Genomic DNA, 24917 nt, shown 5'->3' on the forward strand with positions numbered 1-24917 from the left:
ATTTACATTCTAGCTGGCGGGAAGGCAATTCGGGGGGGTTTGTCGCCCGAAGAAGCGATTTGTCGCTGGGCGACTAATCTCCCGAAATAGCAGTGTGTCTCTGCTCTAAGGCTACAAATGTATTGCTATTGCTACTTTTTATTACTCATCTTCAGACCTCTCCTATTCATATTCCAATCTCTTGTTTACATACAATGCATGGTTGCTAGGGTATATGGAACCCTAGTTACCAGATTGCTTAAGATGCAATTTGAAGAGCTGCTGAATAAAAATATCGAGCTAAATAACTCGAAAACCACAAATAATAAAAAATGAAAACCAATTGCAAATTGTCTCAGAATATCCCTCTCCACATCATACTTAAAGCTGTCTCAGAGGAGAACAACTCCTTTAATTGTTCTTTAGTCTGACAATGAAGGAGATCTTAGCGTTTTTTGCACTCGTCTTACCACAGAAATCCTTTCACTAGCGCCTTCTAACAGCCGGCGCATTCCCAATATAAGTAGAAGAAAGCCACGCCCTTCCCGCCCCTCCACCAATAGCAGTACCTCTAAACTTCTTACGGTCACAGCGAGCGTCGGAACAATCCAATGGGGTGCTGGAGGGGCGTAGTTGGGCAGTACATGTCTGCAGGCTCCGGGGCTGGTAAGGCTGGAGGATGGCACTTGTATCTGCTTGGCGCTCTGCTAAGTTCTGTGCTACTGCAGAAGTAGCGCGAGTAGCGGCGCTTGGAGGAGCCGGAAACATAAAGAAGAATCCCAGAGAGAATCCCGCGGAGCGCGGGCTATTGCAGCACAGTGCAAGGAGCTGCTGAGTGCGAGCCGAATCATGGCAGTGGAGGAAGAAGGAATCCGGGTGTTCCAGAGTGTCAAGATAAAAATAGGTGAGTGGAAGTCTATGCATGGTGTGTGTGGTAATGCCAGGGGGATATCATTTTGCATTGTGCAACACTAATAAGCTGCAAAGTTATTTTGCACCATGTCTGCACCCTTTGGGCAACCAGGAAGCAAGTAGAGCTGTCAGCTCTCTCTTTTCTCTAAACTGTCATCATCTCCAGCAGCTTGCTGGGATCTCTTTCTGCTTCTCTCTTGGTGCTGCTCTAAGGAAACTTTAGTCGTATTTACTGGCGATTTGTTTCAGCATAATGTTCACTATGTCCATCTGTCTGAACTCTGCATAGAACTACACATATGCCTTTTCCATATGCCAAATGCCTAGAGGTCTATAAACTCCAATGAAACAGCGCCCCTAGTGATGAAAGTATCGTACTAGGATTAGTGATTGTAACAAATGTATCTCTTTTTCAATAGATTTGCTGTAATCTCAGGGGACAGTCCTCTTCTGTCTAGTTGTTGGCAGTTTTAGGCAGAAATTTGAAGTCCCATATGTTGTGTTCATGTTTACTGCTGTATGTATTCCTTAGTTGTTGTGCACAGCAGCCCAGACACCTGGTACATGAATGTGACCCAATGGTCTACAAGCGGGTGCCTTTAGTAGGCCCTGACCTGGATATTGTGAATCAGTGGTATGGTGTACTGTAACTATATACTGCTGCCTGTCAGATTCAGACTATTTATTTTCTCACCATATTGCAGGGAAGCCCTGTTTGTCAGCCTCCAGCTGTTGGCCATGTACATTGGAATACTGACAGTTGGATAAGTGTTGTTGCCTCAGCAGCTGGAGGTCTGCATGATATTCTTGCTCTAAAAACTCTTTCAAGCAACAGTTCCCCCCGACCCCCACATTTGACAATCTGATGCATCTGTTCATGTTACACCAGGGATCCCCAACCTTTTTTACCCATGAGCCATATTCAAAAATAAAAAGAGTTGGGGAGCAACACAGGCATGCTAAATGTTCCTGGGGTGCCAAATAAGGGATGTGATTGGCTATTTGGTGGCCCCTTTGTGGACTGGCAGACTACAAGAGGCTCTATTTGGCTTCACCTGGTTTTTATGCAACCAAAACTTGCCTCCAAGCCAGGAATTCATAAATAAGTACGTGCTTTGAGGCCACTGGGAGCAACATCCAAGGGGTTGGAGAGAAACATGTTGCTCACAAGCTACTGGTTGGGGATCACTGTGTTACACAGTCAGTTATAGTTTGTATCCAAGGGTTTAAAAGAAGCTGCAGCATGTTGCAATATATTCAGACCAACTATCGCATCATTTCTGTGTATATATATGTGTGTGTCAACGAGTGGTGTAATAGGGCACACATAGTCTGATCCTCTTTTCAGAAAGACTGCATTGGATTGCACTGTACTGCAAAACATATGTGTAATGGTTCTGTGCAATTCGCTGGGGTTATACTGGTGGAAAGCAGAAGTTGATGCACATGTCTGCCTTATTTCCTTGTCAGAGAATCATCTCCTTGGGACAGCATAAGCATTTTGGATGTAACAATGCGCTCATTATTCCTTCCCTGTGGAAATTCTTTTTAATGCCAGGCCCTAAGTGACTTGAATATAAAACTGATGTCAGCTTGTTTCTTAACAGAACATAACAGAACTTGTGTTTTCTGGGTTAACCCTTGCTATGGGCAGACTTTTCTGCCCACCCACAAATTATCAAAGCTTTGAGAATTTTCCAGCTATAAAGTTAGTAACTGTATCCTTTTAGTTGCTCAATGTGTCGATTTAATGTTGCTTTATATTCCCATTTAGGCAGATATACCTTTCTGTAAGTTGAAACCTATCGGCATCAGTGGCAAAACCAATATATATATAAATGAGGTATAACTTGTAAAATAGATTCTTATAATATACAAGAGCTATAAATGATATCCCTTTTAAAGAGTTCTTACCAATGTCAACACTTATCACAATGTCAGTGGTTAGTGATGTAATTTGTGTCACACGACTGACTGAAACTTGTGCATGATAAAAACTTAATTTGACAACCAGAATGTTAGTCTCCCAAATAAATGCACATTTAAAATGATATAAGTCCCGTGAGTGTGGATTTTCTTTGCATTGTTGGAAAAATAAATTAATATATCCCCCGCTGGAAAATATCATATTAAGTCACTATGATCTTTATTAAAACTCTTGACCTTGTGTGTTTATATGGTATTGGAACTCCTCCACTACTATCATCCTCATATTTTACATTAGGGCGGCTACAATATACCCTGTTTAAACGAAGCTTAGTGGTGTCATCAGTTATAACCCATGTTTTGTGAAGTCACCTGTGTGATTTGTTCCTTTATAAAATCTTTTATTTTTTAAGTGAATTCTAATATTTTTATATTGTGCCAAATGAGCTGAATAATACGCTGATGCCTGGGATAACTTGCTTAGTGATATCCTCCGTTATAAACTGCACTTGGTGATGTCCCATGTCATATGATTCGTTCAGACATATTAAGACATAATGCACCCTGACTTTTAATGTGCTGGTGGATCTCCGCTAAATGAGACTACAAGATGCCATGCAACTGGTGATTCCTAAAGGAATGTTGGAGATTCTTCTATTTGTTTCCATAAAAGGGTTAAAATACGATATACTAGGACTCAAATCCAACTTCCAAAATCTGTAGAAAAGAATTCTGCCTGATCCCCTATGCAGTAATATGGGCAGGGATCTCCTTCCAATATCCCTGCATTTCAAAGTAGAGTTGATTTCTTATCCCATATAACAGAGAGGCATTGACATAGCATGCAAAGGAGGGAAATTGGCTAATGCTGACCAAATTCTTATCAGATGTATAGTATTTTGTCAGTCTTTGTTTCTATAGCTGACAGTAAAAACTTGCGCTTGGTATGCTGCTAAACTAAATAGTAGTAAAATGTTTTTCTTTAACATGTTGAGAGACTTTCCTTTGCGGATATATGAAAGGAACTGACAGTTTGGTTGTGGTTTCATATCAAGTGTCAAATCTGATTCATTTTTTTTTCACCTTTAGGCACAGTTCCCAAGTTCAGGGCTGAAAAGATACTGACTGAAAAGGATTTCAGTTCAGTAGAAACCAGTGTGTGATTTTTCTTTCATGAACAATAGAGACACTGAGACAGGGTTAATTGGTTTCTAAAAGAAAATCCTCTTGGTGGCTATTTGCATGCATCCGTCAACTCATCAATCTGTAACCTGCAGGCTTTGTGTGGGGTTCTCTTGCTGAGGGTAACCACATCCAAGAGATGTGTAGTTCTTGATTACGTTTTACTAAATCCATGTAAGCTCATACAGCCTTTTTTTTTTATAGACATATGACTACTAGAGATCTTTTTCATTAGTGTAAAGTTTCTCAAATGTCATAACCAGCACACCCTAGTTGGAGTGGGTTAGAGCCCCTTAAAGGGATCATTGCTAAATTGCTGTCTTGTAGGCCATATTTTTACTTGTATGTTGCCTTGGAGTAGGGCTTGACAAAGTGTCGAACATTAAATCCAAAACTTAAATGTCTGGAAATGTTTGCATTTGAATTTAGGAAGAAGAAAGCTAAATACACTGAGATTCTAATAAGTTCAAACCAATCACTAAATATATTACCCAGGTCTTCGCTCGCTGCAGAAAAAAAATGTACTAGTCCAGGGAGTTTCTAAGCAGCGCTGTACCACCATCATACCCTTATTTTGCAGACATGCTTCACTAGACTTGGGGGCGTATTTATTATGCTGTGTAAAATTTAATTCACTGAAAAAATGGTGTAAAATGTCACATGGTGTGTGTGGGTTTTAAGGCATGCGATTGTCAGATTTGCTGCCATTATTCCAAGGGAAGTCACGTAGAGAAAACACTTTTTTACGCGGTTATTTACACAGCAAAGCCTGATGTGTGGTGTATTATTCCAAAGTTTTTTAAACAGCATAATAAACATTCCCCACAATTTTGCGCATTATCACCTGAATACTAACAGTTTACAGTTTTAGTCTTCTGTGCAAGTCTAAGGGGCAGATGTATGAAAATGTGAGATTAAAATTCACTGGGAGTCATTTGTAAACACTGGGCAAATCTGCCCCGGCTAGTAACCCTTGGCAACCAATCAAATGCATGCATCCATTGTTTAACTAGCAGCTGTCCAGTGTTTTAAAATAAGGTCCACACACTTTCTGTTTATTCCTATGGGATTTTTCAATGGGTGAAAGTTAGAGTTAACTATTTGATAAATACACTTCTAAAAATCCAATAGGAATAAGTAGAACGTGTGAGGTTTTTTTGCAGTAAGATCTTATCTCGCCTTTTGCTAAATCTGCCCCAAAGTCTGCACACCTGTAAACTATATGAAAGATGGCAGTGTGAAGCAGATTTAGAAATTCTCCAGCCAAGGGAATAGACTTGGCAATTGAATTCACTGGGGAATGCTAACATATTGTCACCCCTCTGCCAGTTCATCAGAAATTTTAAATGAATGTAATCCCTTCTTAGAATATATGCATCCTTTAAGTCTCATCCTATGTAATGTTATAATGGGAAAAAAGGATCCTATTACTAAGCTTACATCTTGTATTCCTTTCAAGGGATTCTTTTGGTTTTTAAATACATCATTTATTTCTTAAAAGGGATATATTATTGAGCTACTGTAAGTGACCAGCCATTCATTTTGTGTTGATAATTACAGCAGAAAGATATTGTAAAACAGGTTAATAGAATATTTTTGTAATGCTACTTTTTCACTAGATCCGGCGATCTGACTTATTATTTTTGAAACGTTTTAAAAGGTTTGACTTATTTGTTTTTAATTAAAAAGTGACACATGATTATTAAAATATATAGATGAATGTGCCGGCATAGCTAATCATGAGCTCTGAATTGTGAACATATTTGCAATTTGATTTGTTTTTTTTGCTCAACTGAGGCATTTTTGGTGTTTGAGTTACATGTTGATCTGGCATAAATGGCTGACAGGAGCTTTATATGATTCATTTACTAGAGAGGGTTCTTCTGATAACTCTGGAATGAAATTATATTAATAGAGTTGACATTTGTGTTGGTTGTAGGATATAAATAATTTCTTCTTAGACATTTTCCCATGGGGTCACAGAAAGACCAATATATAGGCCTTTTTTCACAGTAAGGTCTTGGTACTTGTACATTGGTTGCAATCAGGAATACAGGTTTTTTAATAAAATACAAAGCTCTTCTGTCCTTATGTATAGGACAGCTTTTTTGTGTGCCCTACACATACTGCTGCAGAATATGTTAGTGCTATCTAAAGCCTTGCAAATAAAACTAATGTGGTGGTGGTGATTGTGAGGCAACCTGTTGCAGATGTTATCACTGATGGGAATGAACCAATAAAGGAACATTTACAATACCTTTTTAATCATACTTCTGTTTGTAGACGAGTCAGTGTACTGAATGTACCTGGTGAAGGGGTATTACAATGACCTGTGTTTGGAGATTTTAAAGAGCTACCAATGTGTTCTTAGAAATATTTTAATTTTATAACATTACCAGTATTCTTCAAGCAGTTGGTAACCTTAAAGGGGAACTCCACAAAAACATAACTTAAGCTTTTTGAAAAGCATACATAATTTCAAGCAACTTTGCAATATACATCAATTAAAAAAAAATAAGCAGACTTTTCATGATTTTTAGTGGTTTCTGACAGTTCCCTAAGCCTAGCCCCCTGCTCTCCTGCTGATCTCTCTGACTACTTTGCCGAGCTGGCTGACTACTGTTACTTTGTATCAACAGCCATCTGTCCTCAGCCTGCATCCTCCAAACCGCACAATTCCCTGCACACATGATTTCAATAAGGAACGGAACATCACAGTGCAATGCATTGTGGGTTATGTAGTTCCTGCATGCTGTCTGTAAGCTGTGGAGAAGTTGTTACAATTTGTAATGTAAGTGTTTTAGTTCCTGCTTCTCTGCCAGGATTTCTAATAATGCAGAAAGAGAAGAACTGTTAAACAGCTGTTTTTTAGCAAAGGTTTTTAGCATTTATTCCTACTTTTTGAAGAAACTGGTAGCTGTGATTGATATATTAGGGGTTTCTGTGTTATGTGGGCTTCTTTATCAAATTTTGGTATGGAAGCCGGAGTTCCCCTTTAAAGCACCATTCTAGTGGCCAGATATTGTTACAATTATTGCCTAAAAACCATATGCATGAGTTGACAAGAGTAAAAGTGAAAAAAAAGCGTATATGTCCCGTTTGCTTAAACTTTTTACAAAGTTTTTAGATGTCAATATAATCTATTTTTCAAAAGATAATGTCATTTTAAGGCCAATGGCACACATATGTCGCCCGCAGGAGAACGCTTTTTCAGTGGGTGTCAGAAAATACTTTGAAATGCAGAAGAATGCGGATCTCCTGAGGGGGACATATCACTACATCTGTCAGGAGTGTTTGAGCTACATATTATTTTATTTAAATATTATTATAGATTAGATGTTGGTCAACAGTACAAGTGGATTATTTAAACAGTTCAGTCATTTTCTGACCAGCTGAATTGTTTTGTATGTGTTTGGTGCTTATATGAGCTGTATACCACTTGCTCCACAGGAGTTGAATAAGTAGGGGTTGTGCAGAGTAGATTTTTTGCCTAACCAAGAAAAATCCATGTTCTTGATCCATGTTTTTGTTCTTACTTGAACTAAACAGGGTAAACGGAGAAATTGCCAGTACAAAGATAATTCCCTTCATGATGGACTTACGCTTATCTGTAGGCCAAAACAGTAAGCGAGGGGAGAGAGGGGATCGTTTACTCTAGGGCCACACAGGAAATCAGCTGGCTGAAAAATGCAGTCCGATTGCAATCCATATTGTGGGCAGAAGCCTCCTTTGCATCCAGAACCATTGAGTCAGCTCTAAAAGCGCTGAAGCTGACACAGTGGTTCCGGATGGGAACAGAAGAAGGAGGTTGCTGCCCATGGTAGGGGGTTAAATCGGCCTGCGTATTTCAGCATGATCTTCAAATTGCTGGAAATCACAAGCATGTGTGTTTTGTTGCCCAAAATCTGTTTGACACTTTAGCAAATCAAATTTGATATGAACTTAGTCACATATTGTGCACCTTTGTCCTTTCCAGGACTGCTTTGGGGTTTAGACCTATAGACTTATAAGCCTTTACAACCCCCAGCACCCAGCAGTTTTTTACTTATTTTCTAAGATGCCATAGCAGCTTAGCTATAATTAAGGACTAGATATGGCCATTTACTGTAAATGTATTGCTGTAGAAGGAAGGCAGTGGTGCAGTCCTATAGCACATCACACAGCTGTCAGATTCCTAACTATTCACTGTGTGATGATATAGGAACAGACAATGGATTTAATTCTACAGAATCTCATGTCAGGGTTTCTGTCTCTAGTCTTCCTACACAAATATTCAGAGAAATCATGTCTCCATTAACTCTGGCTATTTTTAGCTACAATTGCCTTGCATTAAGCAGAGCATTCATTTTATCATAGAAAAAGTATCAAAGAACCTTTGCTATCTAGTAAACAAGAATTAGAACTGAGGTAGCAAGCATTCATGGAATTGCATGGATGTTTATAGGGGCACAATGTTATTAAATTCACAGTATAATCGATTTATTTTCATTTAGATGGTAAAGTGTCGAGTATCACTGTCAACTTTAACATGATCAGAACATCTTGCTTGCTCTGGGTACTTCAGCTTCTTTCAGCAATCCAAAAATATGTGGGCAGGTTACCTGGCACCTGATAGAATTTTCTATCATTTGTGAAGGTGATAGGGACCTTACATTGTAAGTTCCAATGGTCAGGGTCTGATGTGAGCACTGTATAACTATCCACAATATATAAACAAAGAATAATTCTTTGCATGCTTAGTTTTTGTAGATGGCATTTTTATTGCTTGCCTTTTTAAGCACTTTTCAGGCAGGTATTGTAACAGCTGTTGCTTTGGCATCTAGGCAGAAATGCCGATGCTACACTGGGGTGAATACAATTTAGTTTATATTTTACTTTTAAAGAGTGAAATGTGGAACAGTGATAATTTATTATTAATAATAAATATTAACTATTATTTTTAGTGTAAAATATTGATGATTCTGCTTAAAAAATTTAATTTGTCTTTTGTCACAGTATTTCTATTTCCTAAACATATAAAGCATATAAGACTGGGTCATTGCCCTACAGAACCGTTTAGCTCCGATGTCTAGAAAATGGATAGGTCACTTCGCATACTCAACTCTGCACAGTTGATGCCTTTCAACATGAGCTGAATAGGTTGCATAGTTAGGGTATGCTGGGGGTTGCACTAGTTGCAGCGTACAATTGCTGGACAGATATTGACATAATAAGCAACAGGATAAAATTGACTTCACTTTAAGAATTAATTCCTACACTATAAAACTATTGTTTTTGAAACTTTTTTGAGACTACATTGTCATTATTATTCCTTTTTTATTATTTATCTTCTATTCAAGACATCACTTGTTCATATTTTAGTTTCTTATTTAAACCACTGCTTGGTTTCTAGGGTAAATTTGCAACCATATTACTGCTGAAATTCCAAACTGGAGCGCTTTTTAGGGATGCACTGAATCCAGGATTCGGTTTGTGATTGGGCCAGAATTTGGGCCAGAATCCAAATCCTAATTTGCATATTCAAATTAGGGGGCGGGGAAATTGCATGACTTTTTGTCACAAAACAAGGAAGTAAAAAATGTTTTCCCCTTCCTACCCCTAATTAGCAAATTAGGGTTCGGATTCGGTTCGGCCGAATCCCGAAATAGTGGATTCGGTGCATCCCTAGGGCTTTTGCATAAGAAGTTAAATAACGATATGGTCTAAATAACTGTATGGTCTAAAAACCATACAAAAAGTTAATTTAAATGTCAACTCTCCTTTAATGGTTTTTCTATCTGGCTGATAGGAAATTTGTCTTAAAATTATTGGCTAATTGTCTGATTCCTGCATTAGCTGTAACCCTGCATTCTTATCTCTGATCATAACAGCTGCCAGAGTCAACATAGAAGATGTTTTATTTGTAATATGGAATGTTCTGGGCATAGTAACCATTGACATTACTGAGTATTATACATAACAGAGAAAATATTATTGATTCTCTTCACCATATGGCAAGCAGGGAATTTGTTAGGATTGTTAAAGGAAATGGAAGGAAGTTGTTTTATCAGAATGTGACTTATGGTAGTATATCAGCTTTAGAACTGGTTGCTCTTATTATTTTACCTCTTATAATTTTACCTCTTATAGGCGGATGAATTTGTGCCTGGAGCTGCTGTTTCATAGGTTCCAAGGACCAGTATATCTGCTTTGTAATGCCTTTTACGGGTATACAAGTCTTACTGGAGAATGCCATACATTACCATAATGAGAATAAATACATCCCACAGGTGGCATAGTAAAATTGAGCATGTATGATAAATTGTGAATGTGATGGTTATGACTGCACAGACGGGTCAAATAATCAATTTTATTTTGTCTGACAAATTAAGGCAGGTCTTGCCCCTTAGTGCTCACTTACAGAGCAATTGCATTCCCAGGGTAACTAGTCTCTGCTACCACCTGCCTTAGTAAGGGACAAGGCCCCAATATGTGCTGTGCCTCATTGCACATGTAAATGACGTTAGGAGCAGATAGGGTGCAGGTGGGTGCCTACATGCATCCCTCCAAGTCCCTCTCATATCAAGCACTAACTAATGCAGTCAGTGCTCAATCCACTGAAAGAGCCTTACCTGTGGCATAATTCGCCTGCTACACACAGTGTGCACAGTACAAAAAATGGCCGATTGCAGACACTTTTTCGCTCTGCACACTGTTTGGGACACTGTAAATGAGGTCTATGATCTGCTCCCTTCTGCACTCACGGGGTGGATTTTGGCACAAAAATGCATACTTTTGTATTTTTGCAATGAAATCTGTCCTGTGCGTGAGCTGACATGCCAATGCCATGATTGTCAGTGTATCTACAGACAGTGGGCAGAAGAGTGGCTCATGTTTTGTTTTTTGTTTTTGCCATAGTCAGGAAGAGAAGTGCTAAGAATGTAAACAGCCAGGCAGATATTGCTTTTAATAGCAATTAAATATACAAATGACTTTAAAACCACTGAAAACTATAATAAGATTTAGTATATTTAATGATATTTTCACTCTAATCTTTTACTTGCCATATAATTTAATTATTTTGGTTGCTTTATCGTTTCCTCTGAGGGGCAGATCTATCAACATGTGAGTTTAGATTTTAATAAATAAAAACTTACCCACATTCTGTTCATTCCTATAGCATTTTTAGAAGCATATTTATCAATGGGTGAAAGTTGTAACCATTTGATAAATACATTCCCAAAAATCCCACAGGAACGAATAGAACGTGGGTGACAAGAAATGTTCACTTGCAAGATAATCAAGCAGCAGTCCAACCAACTTGTGTGAAGATTTCCATTTCCATCATCCAAGTCTTTTCTGATCAGGCAAGAGTAGTTTGGGTCAGTTATATCAGCTGGTGCTAAACTGAATTGCAAGGCATCCATCATTCACTGATTGACTTCAGTGCTCAGCAAATGTTGGCATTTGTACTTCCGTGACATCTGGAGGGCAGCAGGGCAGTAGAACAGGAGATGCCACTACATAACCAAATATTGGTTCACCTTGGCTCTCACTCCCTCCCGCATAATATGCTCATAGACATGTTTTAATATGTTTCTCTGGTGAGGACTCTAGCAGACTGTTCTCTGTACTGGATATGTGTTTCATCAGGAAGGGGGGAACAGAGGAAGAAAGGGATACTGCCTAAGAAACACCTAGAAGCATAAGTGACAATTGTTTTGGTTAGACTGCACATCACTTAGCTTTGTACTCTGTCCAATCCATAGTTAATGTGTAACGTAATTATTGGCTACTGTGAGTCTTCAAGTATGCAGAGTAACCACATTCCCTTAAATTTTATCACTACACATACTTAGCCAACTGGAAAGGAGGGGTCAGCAAAATATAGTGATGGTGGTGGTATTTACCCATGCAATCTGCAGAGCAAAATGAACCGTAAAATACAGACTGCATTGTTACATTTTTGCATGCATGAATACCCGAGGACTGCTTTTTTATGAACATGTTTAAGTTATAGGAATAATGCTGCTTATTTGAACCTAATTAGAGAGGGTGCTAGTGGCATTCTGGGAGTTCTTTGGTATTGTGATCTGTTGAAGCTTATCCTTCATACAGTCCTGTGGATGATGCTTTATTAAGGCTTTCCATGTAGAACTTGAGAGTGACTTCAGAACACCATAAACATATGTTTTACATTTCTTATTCTACCCTTTTGTCTTTAAGTTGAGCTGTTCAATACTGCACAATCTTCAAGAATTGATCACAGGCTTAGACACTTCACCCTTGTTTAGGTATAAATTAGCAAAGTCAGTAAAAAGACTGGTGGGCCAAACAGCAGTACATACAGTGGTTAGGAGCAAGGCAACAGGCTATAAATAGGAACAGGCTGCAGATGAACGTTGTAACCATGAACTGAGTAAAGCTGGCCATAGACGCAAAGATCCGATCATACGAATTAACGTACGATCGGACTTTCCCTTCTCCCGACCCTCCACTAACCATCCAGATCAAAGTCTTACCATTCCGATTGTAATGATCACCGCTGGGAACCAGGGTGATCGAGGAGAGCCACTCCCTGGGGAGCGGATATGGGGGAAGCCCTGGGGTGTAGCCAAAGATGGTAGAAGGCATGGGCAGGGTTGAAACGATGATTTAATAGCAACAAAAGGGTAAACAAAGGCAAGAAGGGCAAGGTGAAGATAGGGTCAGGCCAAAGTCAAAACAGGGGTTCCACGGGATACGAGGTAATGGGGTACTCACACAGGAAACAAGGATTTCAGGAACAAGGTAATCAAAGTCCAAAGCATTTAGGGCACAGGATCCAGGATACAACAGCACAGAAACATTTATGACTCAGCCCTGAGCAAAGCTCAGGGCGGGGTTAATAAAGGGCAGGTAATTGGGAATGGGGAACACATGAGGGTAAACGAGGTGGGTGGAGAATAGGGAGGAACAGAAGAACAAACTGTGAACAGGCAGATAACATAAGTAACAACAAGAGTTCATGATGAGCCCCAAGAGCCCCTGGTGGCTCATCTGGCAAGGTGCCGTGTCCAGAACCCAGGGATCGATCCTGGGCTTATCCTGACACCGATCAAATAAAGTAGTAAAAGAACAGATCAGCCAATGTTCTACCTCTGACAGCAATCGTACGATAGTTATGTCTGACAAAGCTAGTCTCCCCCTGAAAATAGTACGATCGGCAATATATGCAGAGATATTATCGGCAGGCGACAGAAATTTTCTAACCTGTATGATCGACGAAACTATCTATCTCCGCCGGACGAAAAATGTCGGGACTCTCCACACGTGGTCTGAAAATCGTACGAATCCACGATTGGTACGATCGGATCGTTGCGTCTATGGCCAGCTTAAGGGATGCTGTTAAATTAAAGCTGTTTTGGTACTACTCTCGAGCTCCAATTTCTGTGTGCAGTTAATTCCTGTCTGCTGCCACAATAGTTCTGTACCATTTTTGCCTTAACAATTTTGGTGACAGTGAATTAACTACTAGGGACAATGGAATCCCTTTGAAAGCCTTCATAGAATAAACAGATATATAAGATACTTGATAGAGAATTAAGGGGCAGATTTATCAAAGGTTGAGGTGAATTGTCCAATGAAAAAACAAAAACAAATTTTGAGCTATTTTATTGATCGAATTCGATCAAATGCGCTATTCCTTAAATTCGTATGATTCGAATATGGACCTATTCGATCTAAAACTGACCTATTCGAACAAAAAAAAAAATTCGACTTAATTTCGGTTTGTCTTTTTGAATTTGAATTTCAAAGTTTTTTTCAAGTCAAAATTCGACCCTTGATAAATATGCCCCTAAGTGGTTAGAAGGGGAACATAAAACAAATATTGTTTGAAAACTAGATGACAAGTAAGTATTCAAATTTTTTTGTGGGATATAATATTTGTACAGTAATTGGATCCATTATATGGAAACCAGTAGTCCAGAATGCTCAAAATTAGGGAAGTCCATCTTCCACTGTAATCAAATAATCAACCTCATACTTGATCCTAACCAAGGTATAATTAAGGAAAGAGTTGAATGAGCACGCACTCCTGCGACACATCAAGTTGAATAAAATTTTGTTCTTTATTCCATAGGTCAAAATCAGAGTCCTAGCGCATTTCATATCTAGAGATACGTAATGATTTACAAATGAATCTAAAACCACTGTAAACTGTAATTTATATATAGCATATTCATATGTAGCACATGCTCTTTGGTGGTGCTCCTTTTAAAATGTACTTGACACATTGAGATGTCAAGTAAATGAAATGTAATAATTTTGGTTGCTTTATAATTTCCTTTTAATATAGGCTGTCAAAAAACTAATTTCTTAGGACAAGAACTGTTCAGCTGCAAGATAATCAAGCAGCAGTACAACCTGTGTGAACATTTCCATCATCCAAGCTTTTTTGTGATAAGGCAATAGTAATTTGGGCCAGTTATATGAGCTGATGCTAAACAGAAATGCAAGGCATATTCTGGCATTTGTAGTTCAGTGACATCTGGAGGGCAGCAGGTAGGAGATGCCACTACATACAAAATATCCGTTCACCTTGGCTCTTGCTCCCTCCCGCATAACATGCTCATAGGCGTGTTTTGAACATGCTTCTCTGGTGAGGATACTAAGGATTTGGATACTATATATAATTATAACAAAGCCAGGGTATAGGATTAGGATTTTAGCTACAATTCTGACATGGCAAGAGCTACACAATTCTAGCTCTAAGTGGTTTTAGCAAGCAAACAAATCCATAGTTCATCTAAGGTTGTTCATGTCGAACGCAGGTAAATGTTAGTACTTTGTTTAAAGTCTTGTCTAAAGTGGCAAATAATTTTTTCCCCTTATTACTGCATCTTCTTGTTTCATTCTTCCCCAGTATTAGGGCTCTTTAATATTCCTCCGTTCCTTTCCTGATGCTGCCAACAATTTGTCAGGCAGCAGAATAAATATAGTATGCTATGAAGTTGACCTTCGATGAATCTGCAAAGCTGGCATGTCCTGGACATCACTGGAGAAAACTGTCCTTTTATTGGTACACTCATGAATGAAGTGCTGGGCAGCTACACTATGTTCCAGTCTTGCCAGCTGTCCAGTGATTTGTGCCAGTTGTGTTTTTAGATAATTGTTTTCCCTACTATAAGAAATGCTAAAAACTTCAATACAGGCCATTTAAGAAACTGGAGACTGTGTCTAGAAAGTGTTGTGATTCATTAGGTTGCCTTTTTTTACTGCTTTGATGAATGTATTTGTCAATTTGTAATTCATGGAATCAATATTCATTTAAAATAACAGATAAGACTGTTGCTTTAGATAGTACAGGAGATGTGATATTGCTGTGTGACCAGTTTCTTTTATGAGGCATGTTTCACCTTCTGTGTGACCTTGGCCAAGGGTTTAAGATATGTATTTCAAGTTCTATGGGTAATTTATATTTGTATGAGTATTCTAAGAGCCAGTGAGTAACTATATTATCACAGGGTTATGACTCGTGAAACAATGTTGCAAGCCAGCTGATACAATATAGTTAAAACAACATAACAGGAGTCAGGTCTCTTCCTGTTCTAAGAGTCAAACCCAGAGAACAGTTCGTGATAAACACTGCGTTTACTAGTGATATGCGGGTCGAGAAAAACTCAACCCACACCTGACCCGACCTGAACCCGCCCTCACTCGTCTCCTCCCCTCTATTTGTAGACCCACACAGCCCTGCCAATGACATCGCAAAAGGGGCAGGACGAGTGCTCGTCTATAAAACAGGAAGCGGGAAGCCAACAGTCTAAGGTTGCGGACAGGGAGAGCAGGCAGAAGAGCTCAACCCAAACCGGTCCGTGTCCAGCTAACGGTGTGCTCAGGTCAGCTCAAACCCTCTTGACCCACAGGTATTGGGTCGGCCCACACATTTACCACTTCAACTGCAATTACATGTTCAAATAACTTTAAAACCATTGAACCTTGTACATTGCTCAGGACTACATTTACTTTCATTATGCAAAAATCCAGTTTTTGGGTATAGCACCCCCTTTAATGTCTCTTGATGTTAATTTATGGGCAGAAAGATACTATGCGATAAGCTGACTCTAGCGGAAGTGTACATAAACCAATGTAGGTTAAGTACACTGGGGACAAGATACTATTACTAGACTGATCCTGCCATTTATATTTTGTTCATTACTTAGCAGCACTTGGTAGAGGAACCTGAAGCGGCTGGGGACATTCCAACCACTACTAGACCATGCCAGCTGCTGTTTGTAATCTCGCTGGCTAGCGTGTGTCACAAGAAATGCACAACTGAAATGGTCAGTATAGTGTAAATTGTGAGCCCTACTGTTTGACTTGAATTTACATCATGCTAGCAGCCCCCCAGTTATACTGTATGTGGGTAAAGATTCCATGCAACTATATGAACTTGGTAACACTGATGTTGCGATAATGATCCCTAACTAATATTTATCCACTCTTCACATTTCATTCTTACATAACACATTCCTTTATATTGCACCTCAGGGTTTGTAGTATGCACGTTAATGAAAATTATTTGTTTTTACTGTAACAGAAGTTTCCATTGGATGTTACTACTAAAAACAAAACCCTCTTGCACGTGACATTTTCAGTTACTTACTGCAGCCGCTGTGTCAGTCTTATTTTGTCTTATCTATCTAATGGCAATCTGCATCCACTTAGAACTCTCTCTAGCTGAGGACTCTGGGAATTGCAGATCACAAAATCTGTTAAACCACGAGTTAGATGTCCTTAGATTTACTGTCCCTTTGGGCCGTATATGAGGAAACCCAACAAGAAAACAACCCCCCCCCCCCTTTACTAGCAGAATATTTTCTTCTTGTGTTGGGAAAATGTACACACTTCCTTGCAAATATTTATCACATACCCTAAATTAAAACCTTCTGCATTTAGCATATAGGAAAATTGTTCTTTTGTAGAGTGGAATGTGGTGTTTAAAATATGAAAGCCAACATGCAAAAAGCCCAAAGCAGTGGTTATTCCTACACTTTGTCTGTTCATATTGTAAGCATGTGCTTACAAGTTATGACACCAGCACAAAGAACAATTTGTGGAGTTCTCAGGACTTTTTTAATGCACACAAATAATCCAATCTTTCTTTTTACTAACCCCATCACTCACCATACTATAATACTGAGAGGTGGTTTAAAAAAAATAAAATATATATATATATATATATATATATAATATATATATATATATATATATATATATATATATATATATATATATTATATATATATATATAATATATATATATATATAGAAGTCACAACTGACCTAAAATATTATATATATATATATATATATATATAATTTAGGTCAGTTGTGACTTCTCCATAGGTCCATGTCATAAGGAACATTCTGTTTTTGTTAACATGTTGCCCTTCTTCCTACATCAGAAATACAAAGTGTAAATACTTTGAATAAATACTACTTAGGGAAAATAATGATACTGACTTTTCTGGTTCTACTGATATAAATGACTATTGTTGGCGGAAGTGACCCAACATTTAAATACAATAGACGAAAGAGAAAGAGTGTCCTGTCTGAGACATTGGTGTGAGACGGTTACAAAATAAGAAATCCTTTCTGCAAGTGCAGCGTCTGGCTTCAGAGGCTGTAAACTGATGGACTTAGCAGGAAGAGTGTCCTGATGTTATGACATCCTTCTTTTGTGCCTGTTTTCATTCTGATTACCAGCTGCAAATGGGACTGAAAGATAAACTGTGTGTCTTAGATAATCTGTGTGTGTCCAGAAACAAATTTGTCATGTAGAACTTTGCCTGCATTGTTTTAAATTGGAAATTTCATTTAAATGATCACTTCGTAGAAATGGCATATCCATTTAAAAAAAAAAAATAATAAAATACTAGATCACCTATAAATAATACAGATTTATGTAGTACTTGAAAAATGTATGGCTATGACCAGGCGCTACGGATTCTCCACAGGCATCGAATCTGCTACCTGGCTGCTCCCATTCTCTTCTGTAGGGAGGGCGGATTTCGGCACGAAATGTCGCGTTTCAGTGCCAAAATCCACAACGCCTGCCTGCATCCGAGTGGAGACAGCGCACCCGGGTGCAGGCAGAAAAGGGGCAGGGGAGCGGATTCTCAGCCTGTGTTTCTCCACAGGCCCTAGCCCTAGCAATGTGGCCCTAGCCTAAAGGTGACCATACATGATAAGACTGCAGAATCAGTCTAAAGGACCCTAAGGGTTCAATTTTTTTTAAACAATCGCTAAAGATTTGGCAAAATCTTCTGGCTTTGGTGCAACTTGTCAAAAACACATTGTTGAATTTGTGTCCTAGGCAACATGCAGAACTTTCCATTGATCATAGCAGGGTGGGGTCAATGGCAATAGTAGGCCATACAAACCTAAATATGCTTGCTTCTGAATAGGATATTATTAATTAGAAATTGAAAATATATTGCTGTTCAGTTATTTATTTGATATACTCTCATATAAGTGTCAAAATTAGAATGCAACTTACTAAAAATTAGCTCACATAACCTTTAAGAAATTTTCTTTGCTGCATAAATGCCTGCACTGAGTTATTAAAAAGAAATAGATGTATTTTTTACCAGATGGCCATAGAGAATTAAGCTTACTAGCACTATCAAGGCAGATCTCTTTGGTAAGTCCTAACTATTACACTACATGAAGTAGCGACTCTCTCAATTTGCTCTCTTTTTAATTATTCCCATAATTATTTGTGAGGCCAGTTCATTTGACTCTAATGTACTACCAATCCTGCCATCTCATTGTTTCAAACCCCCCTGTCAAAAACTCTCACAGCATGACTTGCCCTCTGCTGTTCTTCCCTATTTCCCATTTTGTTGGAATCCATTTATGGAATTGAACTAGCCACGTCTTTTACCAGACAACCCAAATTTCTGGTGGTTGGGTTGCAGTCTAGAAGAGCAGGGGTCTTCAACTTTTTTAACCCATGAGCCACATTCAAATGTAAAATGGTTTGGGGAGCAACACACACATGAAATGTGTTTCTGGGGATACCAAATAAAGGCTGTGATTGGCTATTTGGTTTGTATGCTACCAAAACTTTCCTCCGAACCAGGAATTCAAAAAGAACTTGCTTTGAGGCCACTGAGTGGATTAGTCAGATCTGACTCCTTTAGACACACACCAGTGGGTGGGCAGTGTAATTCCAGTTCCTGGAAAGCCAACAAGTTAGGTTGTTGTCTATGGCTAGCCACACTGCATGACACTTTGCTTTCACTATTATCTTAAATCTCAATAAACAGGAAAATAATGTCATCACTGCTGTGATTACTTTCCAAGTTGACTAGATAATGGTGTATAACCTCCAGTGTATTTATTTTTTTTAAGCCCTTTGCCTCATACAGCAATTTCTTTTCTTTATTCCCCCTTGTGCTTCCTTTCAGCTTTGGTACATCTGGAATCTATGAAATTCCTTTCTGTATTTATCATTTCCTGTACAATTCAGTACTACAGCTCCACTGCCTTGAAAATGTTCTTCTTCTTGTATAACATCATTATTAACAGTGGCTGACCGTTTACATCCTCGAAAGCTGGGCTTTTGTTTTTAGTACACTGGTGAGACCAGTAGGTTGCTGTATGCTTTTGTATGCTCTAATAAGTGGTGGTCTTGTTTATGCAGCACTGTCAATTGTTTAGCCTTTTCTCAGTGCGTGGGAAAAGGAAGTATTCTCTAAAAGCCCATTGCTGCACCAATGACAAGTCCAGGATATTCCCTGTTGGTATTATTTAAAGCAACAGGCCATCTGGCTTACCAGAAACATAAACTATACCACAAAAACACTTCCATTGAAAGGCTCATTTTTAACTCCTTCAACGGAATGGGATTTCCTTTTGGATGTTTACATTGTGGGTGCAGTTGCAGTTTCTAGTTGACTTTAGAAACACATAATTGCTGTTACCATGTTAGACTGCTCACATTGTCATAATTTTACTATTACTGCGGTAGTGGATTGGCTAATGGAATGGGACTGTAGTGAGCTTTTCCATAGAACAAATATACTTTGCCCAGCCAATTACTTACACTCATTCTTTTTATGACTCCAATCTGTAGTTGTCATTTCATAACATCAGGAACAATGACAGATATTCAGGGTCATCTGACCTCTGTTGTTTGCTGATGGACAGTGCTCACAATATCCCATGTGCCATTTGTCCAACTTTTTCAAGAAAGACCTTATAACCCACAGGACAACTATATTTTATGCTTTCATTTCACAGTATAAGTAAAACATGGGCTGCTGGTTATAAATCTATAAGAAAAAAGGAAAACAAAAATCAGAAGGTGCATACAAGGATCAAGTTAATATGGCATGTTCAAAAGCTTCTTGAATACTGATGTGGTCAGAGACATGTGTACCTGCATGATGCATCCTCAGAGGATCTGCAGTTCTTTTATTGAGCTTTCATTACATTTTTCAGCATTCATTACATTAGCCCTTTTAGTTTTCAGTGTCCAATCAACTCAAACATGATGGCTTATAAGATAAGAAGGAGAAACACATAAGAGAAGATGCAGAAAGAAGGAGGGCATGATGGAGAAGAGGACGACATTTTAAGTAGTTGAAAAATTGGCTTTGTGGCAATAAAGAGAATTTAAGCCCAAATACAAAATTAATGTAAACTTACACAGAACACAGATTACCCTACAGTTTAGGGTAGTGACACGCAGGCAAATTTGTCACCTGTGATTTTTAAACAGCGTGTTTCAGCGACATGGCAAACGTCTTTTTGCAAGCAAAGATTTCAGGCAACTTCGGCTTCCGAGCGATTCGGCTTCCCAGTGCTTTCTCCACCCCCACAGGCTGGACCGCCTTCAGCAAGATCAATGAGCCTATCCGTGTCCAAGAAATGCTTTAGAAAAGGCATTTTCTGCGGCCTATTGTCACACGAGTATTGTGCATATATTCGTAAGCGAATGATGAGTGAGCGTGTGGTCGCTGGAACAAAGAATGTGAAATTGCCACCCTAGAAATTAAGTCCATACATTCTTACATACTTCCAACATGCTGCACACACAAGAATTTGCATACTATAGCGCTACTAATCTCCTTGTGTGTTTTGCTAGTGCAGATTTTCACTACTATTGAAAAGCCATGCTAATTCTGATAAATTGCCCAAAAAGGGTCTCTGCGTTTTGGGACTACAAGCGATTTCAAATAGCATTGTGTGTGTAGTAGTCCCATTTTCTATATGGCAAGACAAAACAAACGACTTGATGCCAAAACGCAGTTGCCAAATCTCCCCGTGTGTCACTACCCTTAGATTTGTTTTCTAATGTTATTGGTTTCTAACATATTTGTACTTTGTAACACCTAATACCTGTACCATTATTTTGACTTAAAACCTGTTTTCGGTCAGTGTTGCTAATGTTCTGAGCCTGAAAGACTGAGCCTAAAGGCTTTAATAAGCAGTTTAAAACAACTATATCTATCTCAGAGGAGCAATTTAAATTTGGGTTTGTATCACCTTTAAAGTTCTTCACTAGTCTCTGTTACATAGTATAAATTATGTCTGGATAGTGAGTTATGTATTGAAGTAGAGCATATATTTGGTACCTAGTTTTAAAGCCATAGCAACCAGACCAGGAATTTCAAGAGAAGCCAGATACAACACTTGTTCCAAACTGGATGATCTGTAGGGGGAAAAGGTTTTAGAATTACTCGTCAGTGTACTTTTGCAGCACTGCTATCAACATGGAGCAGAAACAAACATTTCCTGTAAACTGACTCTTGGCATTTTAACAGTTTTTGCAGAGCCAAATGAAAAAAAGAACATTTAAAAAAAAAAAAAAAAAAAAAACTTTGGTGGTAACTGTTCTAGATTAACACAGTTAACCACTAATTAACACAATCCAAAGCATATGAAACTGTGATCTGTGATATGAACTGATGACCTTATGATCTGATGTAGTTATGCCTCTAAGCCATCTAAATTTGATATATTTGGATGCATTTATGTTGGAGGACAAAGTGTACCTTTAAAGAGAAGTCTGAGGGTAGTCATCCAAGTCTAATGGGGCAGGCTGGGGTTCCTCCCTGTCAGTTTAATAATCTGCAATTTGATTTTGTAGATTTCCCTGCTGATAGATGAGTGTGTCATGTAGCTCCTAGTAGATAACCTTGTAGGTGTTTGGGAATCGGCTGCATTTTGCAGCTGCGAGTACAGAAAGAACATTGCATCTGTTATGGACTATCTTTAGGAGTCTAAATGCATACAGTTCCAGGATATGAGATAGCCAGGCTTGCACTGTGTTCTTGTGTTTTCATTTATTTCTTTTATAAATAGAGTTCAGCCTATCAGACTTGCTGTTCATTGGTTAAGTACTGAGGCCTGCACATTCCATGTATGGTAGAACTATTGAAACCATATGTGTGTTTTTTGTCTTTGTACACTACAGTAGTCTGCGTTATGTAATAGAAACATGTTACCCTGCTCTGTTTTGGTAAGTTTTAGGAATCCAACTATCCTGTATGCTTCAGTGTATATGAATAAACATCAGATGACTGTATATTGCTATTTTGATTTGTCAAGGACAAAAAGTATTATTGTTACACTGTTGTATTCCATTTAAGGAATTCCAGTAAGGAATAGTAAATTATGGAAAGCCCCTTTATCCAGCAAAATCCCAGGTTCCAGGCCTTCCAGATAATAGATCCCATACCTGAATAATATTAAGTCAGCACGTTTATTTACAGTCACAGCAGGCAAGTTAGAGCAAACACTTTTAGGCTTACATACCTGCTGCACCTGCATATTAAAATATGCTGACATATTTTTGACTTACACTGCCTTAGCAATGAGCTAATGTTTATTTGCCAGTATATACATATAACATGTAATTCCTATTACCTTAAAGCTTGATTTGATGACCACAAGATTTTGAAAGGAAAAAATGTCTTTATAGTATAGATTATTGGATAATGCTATAATTCCTAGTGGTTGAGCTAAAAAAAGCTTCTTGCTTATCTCTTACCCAGCAGTACAGTTCAGTTTACTTTAACATAATAGGTCTTTGAAGTGATGTACAAACGCTATGCATGGGTATCTATCTATTGTATGTCAATGGGGACAATTTGTATAAAAATAGCTATGAATTCTTCAGATATGCCCAAAGTGGAACTTATTAATCAGGTGATCCCTGGTTGTATGGTTGGATGAGAACGGTTTAAGCTGAAAAAGAGTTGGGAGTTAAAAAAATAAATAATAGTACAGTGTACTAAAAAGAAGGCAGGTTTTTATCCAGTGTTCTACCTAGATTTTTTTATTTTGCTTTTCAAAGACTGCCCCAACCTTGTCCCTCATAACAGAACCATACCTCCCAACTGTCCCGTTTTCAGCGGGACAGTCCCGCTTTTGACAGCTCAACCCGCAGTCCTGCGTTTGTACTGGAAAGTCCTGACATTCTCTGCACTGAACAGCCAGAAAAAGAAACAGTTTCTAAATTATTTGTTTTTTGGCAGAGAGCCCAGAACAGCCACCAGGTGCAAATAAGATGCTTTGCAACAATTTTGACATAAGTAATTGTAACAATTTAGATAAGGAAGTCCCCTCACAGCTGACAGGGCAATTCATCTTCATTAGCAAAACTGTAAAACTGGAATAACTGGAAAAAAAAAACACAGAAATATGTTCAAACTTTCATAACCTGCCAAATTTTGTAAAATTAATATGATAATTAGGGGGTGTGGCCACAAAAATGGGCATGGTCAAAAATGTCACCACACTACACGCGGCAAATTTTTTTAAAAAAACATATTTCCAAAATGTTGGGAGGTATGCAGAGCTCACTGTAAATTTGCACAAATGCACAGTCCTGCCACCTTTTCTAGAAAGTGTTCTATTAAATCAAGAAAGGTGGGAACAGAGCCAGGGGACTTGCACAAATACCTGTGTACCTTGCAAATCCATTGAAACCTAAATTAATAAACACACTACTCTGCCGACATTCTCAATAAAACGTTTACATTTTGTTTCACATTTTTTTTGTAATTGACATAATCTCCAAGCCAGAAAAAGATGGGCATGACTTGAGATATTCTGCTTGAGATATACAGTATCTGTTGAATACAAATAGAGGAGAGCATAGTGATAGTATTGCATAGTTTTGTATTTTTCAGAATAGACAGAGAGTAGGATATGGATATACACCCTGTGAATCGGTATACTTTATGCATGATTTGCTGATTTGAATTAGGTAATGTGGCCATATAGGGCAAAGTCTGCATCATTAGAACAATTACTTGTGCTCTGGCTAGGGCTTTTTTTGTAAGCAATAGCTTTGGGCTCCATACATGTTGGAATTAATGACCAGTTTGGTACAGTACTCACCTTGTTGTGCCTGCATGCCGAGCATTTCTGCCCTTTGAATTAACACATTGATATCTAAGTAATTTTACCTTATGGCTGTGTCTGGGTTTGACCTGACATACAGTAGTTTATTACAGAACTGGGCAGTGTCTGCCAAACTTTGTAATATTATTTAAAGTATTTATTTATTTAATAGTATTTAAAGATGAAGAAAAGGTGAAATCACTGGGGCTGGGGGGGGGGGTTGGGTGCTAAAGGTTAGCAGAAAACTGCACCCGCCTGGGGTTCTTGTCTTTCTTTGCTACCCCAGGGCTGACACATGCGTAATAAAGGAAAAAGCCTGCCTTTTTTGTTAAAGTTTGGCTTTTCAGTGTACTGTGCATGTACACCTGTGCGCAGAAAGAGGACCTCTCCCCGAGAAGAACCCCAGGCCCAGTGTAGTTTTCTGCCAACTGAAGCACTGTCCAGGGGTATCCGGTTAAGTAAATATAATCACTGGGGTGGGGGGTGAGGATGCTTAATGTATGGCACCCCTCAGTTATGTCAACTTTCCTTCT

The 24917-nt window shown here is 38.6% G+C and overlaps 1 protein-coding gene across 4 annotated transcripts in view; it reads left to right on the forward strand.

Annotated features, from left to right (window-relative positions):
- Positions 1-627: 627 nt before the first annotated feature.
- rasa3.L (RAS p21 protein activator 3 L homeolog) overlaps positions 628-24917 on the forward strand; it is a 110343-nt gene continuing 86053 nt past the window's right edge. For 2 of the 4 annotated variants that reach the window (XM_018245126.2, XM_018245127.2), the window contains exon 1: positions 629-883. In XM_018245126.2, coding sequence (XP_018100615.1) covers positions 829-883 — 55 coding nt within the window. In that variant the 5' untranslated portion in view covers positions 629-828. 4 annotated transcript variants of the gene reach the window in all.

This window comes from Xenopus laevis, chromosome 2L, assembly GCF_017654675.1.
Source record: "Xenopus laevis strain J_2021 chromosome 2L, Xenopus_laevis_v10.1, whole genome shotgun sequence".
NCBI classification, from domain to species: domain Eukaryota; kingdom Metazoa; phylum Chordata; class Amphibia; order Anura; family Pipidae; genus Xenopus; species Xenopus laevis.